Source organism: Chiloscyllium plagiosum, chromosome 25, assembly GCF_004010195.1.
Source record: "Chiloscyllium plagiosum isolate BGI_BamShark_2017 chromosome 25, ASM401019v2, whole genome shotgun sequence".
NCBI lineage: Eukaryota > Metazoa > Chordata > Chondrichthyes > Orectolobiformes > Hemiscylliidae > Chiloscyllium > Chiloscyllium plagiosum.
Window position 1 is genome coordinate 3,946,706 of NC_057734.1, and position 11,037 is coordinate 3,957,742.

The 11,037-nt window shown below is 48.6% G+C and overlaps 1 protein-coding gene across 1 annotated transcript in view; it reads right to left on the reverse strand.

The window, feature by feature from the left end:
* Positions 1 to 1,835: 1,835 nt before the first annotated feature.
* LOC122562517 (tricarboxylate transport protein, mitochondrial) overlaps positions 1,836 to 11,037 on the reverse strand; it is an 83,491-nt gene continuing 74,289 nt past the window's right edge. Inside the window, exons 6-9 of the mRNA XM_043715380.1 lie at positions 10,530 to 10,634; positions 7,030 to 7,145; positions 5,827 to 5,900; positions 1,836 to 1,991 (exon numbers count right to left, since the gene is read on the reverse strand). Coding sequence (XP_043571315.1) covers positions 1,877 to 1,991; positions 5,827 to 5,900; positions 7,030 to 7,145; positions 10,530 to 10,634 — 410 coding nt within the window. The 3' untranslated portion in view covers positions 1,836 to 1,876. The remainder of the gene's footprint in view (positions 1,992 to 5,826; positions 5,901 to 7,029; positions 7,146 to 10,529; positions 10,635 to 11,037) is intronic.

Consider the following 11,037-nt stretch of genomic DNA (forward strand, 5'->3'; position numbering starts at 1 on the left):
AAATAAATGAAGGAAAATGCTCATTTTGTGGGTTTCTCTAATCCTTCAAAAATCAATCACAGGATGTGGGATATCTCCGGTCAGGCCAGCTTTTACAGCTCATCCTTACTTGCCCCGAAAAGGTGGTAGCGACTGTCCTCTTTTGAAGGGCAGCCGAGTGTCCTGACAGGTCGTTTCCGAGGGAGGTAAGGAATTGACCACATTGCTGTGGGTCTGCAGTGACGCGGGGGCCAGACTGGGGCACGATGGGTTTTTAACGAAAACCTGGTGAGGTGCACGGGCAACATGATTGAGACTAACTCCTTACTTATTTCATTCATCAAGTTCAAATTCGTATTGGCTCAGCAGTAAGAGGCTAAATGGCAGAACTGCACAGTCCCCAGGCAAACCTGAACCAGCCACAAAATCCATCCTCCTGCACCCCTCCCGTTCAGAGGGGGACATGGCCTCTGCACCACTCGCTGCTGCTTTGGAATATGCCCTTTGGGGAGGGCTGACAGGAAGTAGCTGCTCCTTAGCATTGTGGGTAGCCAGGATGCCATTGACTGGACGTAGGTTCCAAGGACGTACCAAAGGTCCAGTAGCCACAAGGGATCAGCCTCAGAGCTGGCTTCTTAACATCAGGATACATGGCATGGCCGGACAATGAGTCTCCAAATGGGGAGGTGTGGCCCACATAATTACCAACCTCAGGTACAAAGTGAAATGCTGACCCCTCCTCCTCTCCCCATCACACACACACCCTCCCCCCTCACCACCCATTCCCCATGAGAATTCACACATGGAACCATTACTTCAGACTAAGAGACAAGACAACAGCTCAAGCTGACAACAGAGTGATGCAAAGAGTTAGGCTTGGCAGAGTGAAGAACAGTGAGGTTAAACCAGCACTGCAAACTTCACGGGATGGCAAGAGGCTTTGGCCAAGGATTGGGAACATAAGAATTGGGGAAGGCCATTCAGCCCTTCCACCATTAAATGAGATCATGGCTGCAGCGTAACTCTCTCTTAATCATCTTGGATTCCTGACACGTCACCTTCTATAAAATGAAAACTCATGATCCATAGCAACTGTCCTCTGATCACATGATCGCCTCCTGATCACATGATCTAGCCCCGTGGCCAATGATGCCTCGGCATGGGGACAATCTGTTTCCTTCAGGCAGTTTCTGGTTTGCAGTCTATAGGCACTTAAAATCGATTGGCTGTATCTCTACCAAGCCCTCCTTGTGATAATAAAAAGGACATTAAAAAGATGAGTCACTTTGGCACAAATTAAAAAAATATTCAAACAGGCATCACCAGCTATTGGCACGTATTACATTACCAAGGCCACAAGGTGCCCGGCTACAGAAATAATTTAATTCTCTCTCAGTTACCTGATGTGACTGGCTTGCAGCTGACTTAATATAACATTGCTTAGCAACATGAATTGGGGGAGGGGGGGTGTTGCTTCGTAAGGGGTGGGGGATTTGAAATGTTTATGCTGCCTCTGTCAATGTTATCCATCTCTCAAGACCTCCTACTACCTGCCTTTCCCCCGTCCCATTCCTCACCTCGCATGGCAATGGGTGTCCCCTGCCCCACCCACCTCGCCATGGCAATGGATCTCTGCATTCCCTCACCCACCTCGCCATGGCAACGGATCTCTCCCTGCCCTCACCCACCTCGCCATGGCAACAGGTTTCTCCCTCACACATTCACTTCACCGTGGCAACAGGTCTCCCCTCTCCCATCCACCTCGCCAAGGCAATTGGTCTCCCCAGCCCACCCACCTCGTCATGGCAACGGATCTCTCCCTTTCCCCATTCACTTTACCATGGCAATGGCTCTCCCCTCCCCATCACATCCCCTCCCCCACACTCCTCCAACATCTTCAGTCCGTCTTCCAAATCTTGTTCAGCACCTTCACCACTTCTTCATAGATGATGAAGACTATAGCGACATCCAGGCAGACCCGACCTAGCCGAGGTACCGTTCCTTTGTAAAACCTTTGAGGGGAGACAAAAGACATTCAATTAGTGTGGCCGACTCTCTGGCCTTAGTCTCCAGGAAATTTGGGAGACTAATCTTTGTGAAGAGCAGCGATTGAACATCTTGGAGAAAATGAGTCAAGAGAAACATTTTTTAAAATCATTTTCTTTCATTCTTTCCCCTTTCCAATTGTGCAAGGATTGTTAATTGTGATGGTTCTCAAACCTCTATCAATCACTTCCATGCTATCTCACAATGGTTAGGGGACATAGCAGGCTATTTGGCCCATCATGTCCATCTCCTGAATCTTCCCCCCGCCCCATCCCTGCACTGCACCTGGATCACCTTAACCATCCAATGTCCCTCTTGAATGCTTCAGTTGAACCTGTCTCCCCCACATTTCCAGGCAGTGCATTCCAGACTCACTGGGTGGAGAAGCCTTTGCTCACATCAGTGTCACGGTGGCTCAGTGGTTAGCACTGCTGCCTCACAGCACCAGGGTCCTAGGTTCGATTCCAGCCTCGGGCGACTGTCTGTGTGGAGTTTGCTAGTTCTCCCACTGTGTTTGTGTGGGTTTCCTGCCACGGTCCGACGATGCACAGATTTGGTGGATGGGCCATGGGAAATGTGAGGGATGGAGCTGAGTCTGGGTGGAACTCCCTTCGAGGGTCAGTGCAGACTGGATGGCCTGTGTAGTCTTTTTCCACTATCAATCCTTGGAAACAGACCCTTTGGTCCAACTTATCCATGTCAACCAGGTTTTCCTAACTAAACTAGTCCCATTTACCTGTGTTTGCCCATATCCCTCTAAACCTTTCCTTTTCATCTACCAGGCCACATGTCTTTTGAATATTGTAACTGTATCTGCATCTGCCGTTCCCTCTGGCAGTTCATTTCACACACAGGCTTTGCCATCTGTGTGAAAAAGTTGCCCCATCCCTTATAAATCTTTCCCGTCTCACATTAAAAGGCCTTTGCTATTCACCTTAACTACACCAGTCATGATTTTATAAACCTCTAATGCTCCAGTGAAAGATAATCCCAGCCTATCCAGTCTCTCCTTATAACCCAAACCCTCCAATCCCAGCAACATTCTAGTAAATCTTTTCTGAACCCTCTGCAATTTAATAATATCCTTCCTGCAGCAGGGTGACCAGAACTGGACACAGTATTCCAGAAGAGGCCTCACCAAAGTCCTGTACAATCTCAACATGACATCCCGACACCTACAGTCAGTCAAAGGCCCGAGCAATGAAGGCAAGCGTGCTAAACACTGCCTTAACCACCCTGTCTACCTGTGATGCAACTTTCAAAGAACCATGTACCTGACAGAAGGCAGAGAGTTGGGATAAAAGGTTCTTCTCGGAATGGCAGCCGGTGACAAGCGGTGTCCCACAGGGTTCAGTGTTGGGGCCGCAGCTGTTCACTTTATATATTAATGATCTGGATGAAGGGACTGGGGGCATTCTGGCGAAGTTCACCGATGATATGAAGTTAGGTGGACAGGCAGGTAGTACTGAGGAAGTGGGGAGGCTGCAGAAAGATTTAGACAGTTTGGGAGAGTGGGCCAGGAAATGGCTGATGAAATTCAACCTGAGTAAGTGCGAGGTCTTGCACTTTGGAAAAAAAATACAGACATGGACTATTTTCTAAACAGTGAGAAAATTCATAAAGCCAAAGTAAAAAGGGATCTGGGAGTACTCGTCCAGGATTCTCTAAAGGTTAACTTGCAGGTTAAGTCCGTGGTTAAGAAAGCAAATGTAATGTTGTCATTTATCTCAAGGGGGTTGGAATATAAAAGCAACGATGCACTTCCGAGACTTTATAAAGCGCTAGTTAGGCCCCATTTAGAATACTGTGTCCAGTTTTGGGCCCCACACCTCAGAAAGGACATACTGGCACTGGAGCGTGTCCAGCGGAGATTCACACGGATGATCCCTAGAATGGAAGGCCTAACGTATGATGAACAGCTGAGGATCCTGGGATCGTATTCATTAGAGTTTAGAAGGTTGTGGGGAAATCGAATAGAAACTTACAAGATAATGCATGGCTTAGAAAAAGTGGGTGCTGGGAAGTTGTTTCTGTTAGGCAGGGAGACTAGGACCCATAGGCACAGCCTTAGAATTAGAAGGGGTCAATTTCTGATGGAAATAAGGAGACATTTCTTCAGCCAGAGAGTGGTGGGCCTGGGGAATTCATTGCCACGGAGTGCAGTGGAGGCTGGGATGTTAAATGTCTTCAAGGCAGAGATTGATAAATTCTTAATCTCGCAAGGAATTAAGGGCTATGGAGAGAGTGTGGGTAAGTGGAGTTGAATTGCCCATCAGCCATGATTGAATAGCAGATTGGACTCGATGGGCCGAATGGCCACTCCTATGTCTTATGGAATCCCCTAGATGTTTCGGTTCAACAGCACTGCTCAGGACTCTACCATTAACTGTATCAGACCTGCCCTTATTCATTTTATGAAAATGCAAATCCTAATTAAACTTCCTCTGTCATTCCTCAGCCCATTGGCCCAATTGATCAAGATCCCTCTGTAATCTCGAATAACCTTCTTAGATAATTTTGGTGTCATCTGCAAACTTACTAACCACGCCTCCTAAATTCTCATCCAAATTGTTTATGTAAATGACAAACAATAGTGGACCCAACACCGATCCCTGCGGAACACCTCCAGTCTGAAAACACGCCACCCTCTGTTTCCTACTTTCAAGTCAACTTTGCGTCCAATTGGCAAGCACTCCCTGAATCCTATGTGAGATAGCTTTACCAATTAGTCTATCATGTGGAACTTTGTCAAAGACTTTACTAAAGTCCGTGTAGACAACTCCACCTTCATTTTTTTTTAAACATCCTCAAAAAACTCAATCAAGTTTGTGAGACACGATTTTTCACACAAAGCTACGTTGACTATCCCTGATCAGTCCTTGCCTTTCCAAACATACGTAAGTCTTGTCTCTCAGGATTCCCTCCAACTTACCCACCATTGACATCAGAATCACAGGTCTATAGTTCCCAAGCTTTTCCATACAACCTTCCTTAAATAAAGGCTCCAGTCCCCTGCCATCTCTCCCATGGCTGTACATGATACAAATAAGGCTGCCCCGCAATTTCTTCCCCAACTTCCCACAACCTCCTGGGATATATTAGATCAGGTCTGGGAGATAGATCCACCTTTATGTTTCTAAGACCTCCTGCACTTCCTCTTCTGTAATGTGGACTGTTTTCAAGGAGATGGAAGATTCGACAATGAGAGTGCACCCATTGAAGGGAAGTGTCAGCCGAAACGATGAAGCAATGTTCCAGTTGCCTGATCTGAGCCGGATGCCTCGCACTGATAGGCGGACGGTGGTCTGCTTTGTGTTGCCGTCAATTTATGGCCAGCCCTCAGGCCCCTGCAGCCTGCATCTGCTGCTCATTATCCAGGAGCTTGGATCATCTGCTTTTGACATGTTGGGTCAGTCTGAACCGATATATCAAACGTGCTGACTTCTTTCCAAGATCCAACGAACTGTCATGAGATTCCAACCAAGTGATCAACTTAATTTCTCACAACACCCATTGGCTCAGGGAAGAATATTCAACCAGGGAAATCATTTTGAAGGGTGTGGGCATGGCTTTTTTCCTGGAAGTAGCCACAGGGTAATAATTTATTGGAAAGGGGAGGTCTGCAACAGTGCAGCACTCCCTCCGTACCCCACTGGAGGGGCAGCCTCCAATGTTCTTTTTCTGTGCTCAGGACCTGAAGTGAGATTTGACCTTCAAACCTCACTGGGCTGAGGTGTGCTTTCCCACTGAGCCACAATGACCAACTTTCTTTCAAAAACAAAAATTAACAATCGCACTTACGCCAAGGGGCCTTCATACTTCATTATTTGAATAGCACAGTCCCAGGTGCTCCTGTATTTATGAGCTTCCAGACCCTAAAGGAATTGAGACACGTGTTTATAATCCAGGACACAGCCGTACTGCACCCAGCCACTGAGAGCTTAGCCACTCACCTGCTTCACTCTGTGCCCCTCCCACTGCCCGCAAGTTCTCAGCTGCTTGTCTGACTCATGTGGCACTAGAGCAGAGGTCCCACAGGTAGATCCAGTTTTCCTCCTCCCTATGGGCTCTCCCCAACCCCCCCCCCAACACCCACTGTCTTCTGCGATTGATCCCAGAGCTCATTGGGCCCAGCACCAGTTTCCCTTCCCATTCCCTGAGTTACCGAGAGCAGATCCATCACTGGACTGGTCATAGCAGGGAGCAAGCCTTCACATTATGAGGGCACGTGGTGAATTAATCTGAACCGTCAGTACTGAGGGAGGCCACTCGGCCCACTGCGCCTGTGCTGACCCTCTGAGAAAGCAATCCTGGAGTTCCCATTCCTTGGTCAATTTTCTCCTTTTCAAATATTTGTCCATTTCCTGTTTGAAAGTCCCTTTGGAATCTGCTTTCCCTTTCAGACTGCGCGCTCCAGACCGCACCATCTCGCAGAGATCTTGTCACCCCTTCCCCTGATTTCCTTCCACCCAATCTCGGCTCTCTGGCTCTCTAACCCTCCAAATTCCCAAAGTGGGAAGAGGCAAAGAGTGGGACAGGGAGAGGCCAAGATGGAAAGGTCATGTGGGAGCTCTGACTGACTTGTATTGGCTGCGTTCCCAGCTCTCCCCCTCAGGTCACTGAGACCCTTCCCAAGCCTTGGAATGGCTTAAGGAGGGGTGCGGATTTGGGAAGACGCTGCGGCCTATGAAAATGCGCCTCTTCCTATTTACTTCATCAAACCTCCTCGTGACCTGGAACGGTGCCATCAAAGTCTCCACTTCCCCCCCGCCCGTCCCTCCTCCATACAACCTGCCCTTCGTTCTGCACCCCCCCCCCACCCCCACCACTCCATCGAATCTTTCAGTGGGTGCTGTTTTGGTTCAGTTGGGGTGTGGTCTCGCCCTCCCCCCATCCGACTGACCCGATGACTTTTCCTGAGTTGACCAGGAGAATGAGATGTCCCTTTTTCCAAGGGGGTAGTGTCGGTCACTCTGTGCCTGGGCAGGGTCAAAGGTCTCCTACCTGCATTCTGGTTTTCACCACATCCAGGGGGGTGTTGCCAAACACGCTCGCAGCTCCGGCAAGGGCGCCGAACAATCCGGTGATGATCGGGTTCATCTCCTTGGCCGGGTTATCCCCTGGCGGAGGAGACAAAGAATCATCACAACTCTCCAGCAGGTGTACTGCGACCACCATCTCACACCACCCCACAAAGGCCATTCAGCCCATCAGGTCTGTCTCAGCCCTTGGAAAGAGCAAAAAGCCCCATTACCCTGCAACCGTTTCACAGGAAGTAGAGGCCATTCAGCCCTTCAGGCCTGCTCTGCCATTCAACATGATCACGGTTGATTGGTCCAACGCTGTTCCCACTTTCTCCCCATGCTCTTTGATCCCTTTGGCTCTAAGAACTAGAATCTAACTCCCTTTTCAATCATTTATCAAATTCCCTTTTGAAAGTTTCTTTACAATCTGCTTTCCAAGCCCTCTCAGGCAGAATGGTCTATACCTAGTCACTCACCTCCATTACAGGCAGGAGGCTGGGAGAACAGCTAATGTTTCGGGTGTAACCGTTCTTCAGGACTCAGAGGAGGTGTTGACTTCCCCACCTCCTGAGGCTGCCTGGCTTGTGGTGTTCTTCTAGCCTCCTGTCTGTCTACTTTGGATTCCAGCATCTGCAGTTTTTTTTGTCTTCAATGCTTAGATAAGGAGGCCATCAACTCGACTGGGATAACCTAACCATCGTGGGACGAGCTAACTAAAGACATGCGCGGGAATTTCTACAGACCAGGTTCTCAACTAAGACTGTCAGTGTGGAGTTTGCACATTTTCCCCGTGTCTGCATGGGTTTCCTCCCCACAGTTCAAAGATGTGCAGGTTAGGGTGAATTGGTCGTGCTAAATTGCCCATAGTGTTCAGAGATGTGTAGATTAAGTGCATTAGTCAGGGAAAATCTCAAGTAATAGGGTAGGGGAATGGCTCTGGGTGGGTTACTCTTCAGAGGGTCAATGTTGGGCCTAAGGGCGTGTTTCCACACTGTGGATTCTCTGATTCACATTCTATGTAACAAACCAGATCAGATAAATAATGAGAGGGCTGGTACAACAGTGCTTCATCAGAAGGCACACTGAGGATGATACCTCACAAGCTGACAAAATCTCTGCACACAATCCTCCCAGTTTGGCGAACAGTCCGACAATTGTATACCTAGAGAGCCCCACACCCTACGGGAATCCTTCATCAGCATCTCCCCTCCTGTTCTCTCACCAATCATATTCAATCTGTGATTTTCCCTCTCTCTAACTGACTCACCTTCCTCTTTCATGGGACATGGGCATCATTGGCAAGGACAGCGTCCCTAATTGCCCTGGAACTGATACCCTGCCCAGCTATTTCAGTTAAGGGTCAACCACACTGCTGTGGGTCAGGAGTCACATGTCGGGCAGGTCAAGGTAAGGACAGCAGATTTCCTCCCCTCAAGGACATTAGTGAACCGGATGGGTTTTTAACAGTGGTGTCCATTACTGAGACAAGCTTTCAATTTCAGATACAACTCCCACAGGCACCCTGGGATCTCTGGGACTTAATGACCATGTTGTGGGTGTTTGTAACACAAAGAAATCGAGGATGAAGCTGCACATCCTTCCAGGTGCCTGATGGTGGCGGTAAGCATGGGAACTCCTGGTCAGCCATGTTTGATGTAGAAAGAAGTCATGTTCCAGGGAAAACTATGGAACCAGACACCACCCTCCTTTGGAGGGAAGGTCTTATGAGGAAAGGCTGAGGGACTTGAGGTAGTTTTTGTGAGAGAGAAAAAGGTTGAGAGATGACTTAATCGAGACACAAGATAATCAGAGGGTTAGATAGGGTTGGACAGTGACATCTGTTTTCCTCAGATGGAGATGGCTAGCACAAGGGGACATAGCTTTAAATTGAGGAGTGATAGATATAGGACAGATGTCAGGGGTAGTTTCTTTACTCAGAGAGTAGGAGGGCTGTGGAATGCATTGCCTACAAAAGTAGTAGACTCACCAACTTTAAGGCCATTTAAGTAGTCACTGGATAAACACATTGATGAAAATGGAATAGTGTAGGTTAGATGGGCTTCAGATTGGCTCCACAGGTCAGCGCAACATCGAGGGCTTAAGGGCCTGTACTGCGCTGTAATGTTCAATGTTCTAGCACGAGGCTTGTCAGGGAATGTCGGAGAAAGGAACATGACAGACTAGGATAAGAAGGAGGCAGAGCTGGGTACTGCAGACGCTGGAGACCCTCTTAGAGCGGTGCTGGTAAAGCACAGCAAATCAGGCAGCATCTGAGGAGCAGGAAAATCGACGTTTTGGGCAAAAGCTCTTCATCAGGAATCACCTAATATAAGAAGGAGCTGTTCCCTATACTAAAGACATTAGTAAGATCCACAAGTCTTAAGAGAAGTAGGCCATTCAGCCCATCGAGTCTGCTCCACCTTTCATGACTGATCCGATAATCCTAAACCCCACTTTCCTGCCCCTTTTCCTTTGAAAACCGGGGTGGTGGGTGGGGGGGGGGGGGGGGTGCAGAGGTTTGGAGTAAATGGTTGAAGGAATAGAGGGTTGTTGAGGAATTTCTTTTCACGAAGACAGTGGGTGGTATCTGGAATTCAATGCTTGATGGGAGAGCAGAGGCAGAATCAGTACTCTGTCTCCCTCTGATGGTGGACACCAGACACTGCAGTTGCTTTTATAAAAGCAAATTACTGCGGATGCTGGAATCTGAAACCAAAAGAGAAAATGCTGAAAAATTTCAGCAGGTCTGGCAGCATCTGGAAGGAGAGACAAGAGCTGACGTTTCGAGTCTAACTGACCCTTTGCCAAAGCTAGACTCGTAACGTCAGCTCTTTTCTCTCCTTACAGATGCTGCCAGACCTGCTGAAAGTTTTCAGCATTTTCTCTTTTGGCTTCTGTTGCTTTTCATTAGATTTATCCCCAGGTACCAGGCAGGCCTCGTGCGTGGAAGACACTGAGCTTCTATCAAACAGCACTGTAACGACGGGAAAGAATCACTGCACCAAAAGTCCAAGGCACACCAACAGGCCGTTCAGTCCCTATGCTCTGTACTGGCATTTCTACACCACACCACTTCCCAGCCTCTCTTCACTGTCCCCCTCCCAATCAATGTAACTCTTATTCCCCTGTCCGTCATGTGCTTCTCCAGCTTCATGGTAATCCACCTCCAAGTCTTCCTCCTCTCCAGCTCTCGGCTTAAAGAGAATGTAATGGTGTCTGGTTAAACCAGGTCAGTAACCCGCCATAGCCCATGGTGAACCACTCTGTCACTGGAACACAATCTTTGAGCATGAGGGTACTGAGGAGGTAGCAGGGTGAGGAGGCAGGTTCCCAGGAATCAAACCCATTCTAAACCTCCGACTAACCGTTCAGCCAACTGAGCTAACCAGCAGCCTCCTGTGAAATCCATCAGCAGTACAGGTATTACTAACGTAACTCTGCTGTTGCTGTGGTCACCCCCCCCCCATGCTTCCACCTTACCTTTGTACCAGTTCTTCAGTGAGGTCATCACAAAGAATCGAATGGCTTGGTTCGATCCTTGCTTCAGGATAGTTGCTGTTAATCCCTGATATGTACCTTTCAGACCTGCACAAGAGAAGGGACACCAGGTGACAGACAGGTTACAGCTGCACCATCCTCCCCTCATGGTGGAATTAAGGGTTCAATTCACGTTACCTGATATTCATCCCATTCACAATCCCTGCACCCAAAGCCCCCCTACTGCCCCCTGTAGGGTATGCTGGCATAATGCAACAATACCCATCTCCAGCATTAACCCATAGCCCATCAACCCTTCATAGAAAGTAGAATCTCAGAATCCCTTCAGGGATGGGGGATGGGGGATGGGGGATGGGGAGAGGGTTAGGGATGGGGGGGATGGGGACAGGGACAGGGATAGGGATGTTAATGGAAATAGGGATAGGGTCAGGGACGGGGACGGAGACGGGGACGGGGACGGCAATGGGAATAGGGATGTTAATGGAAATAG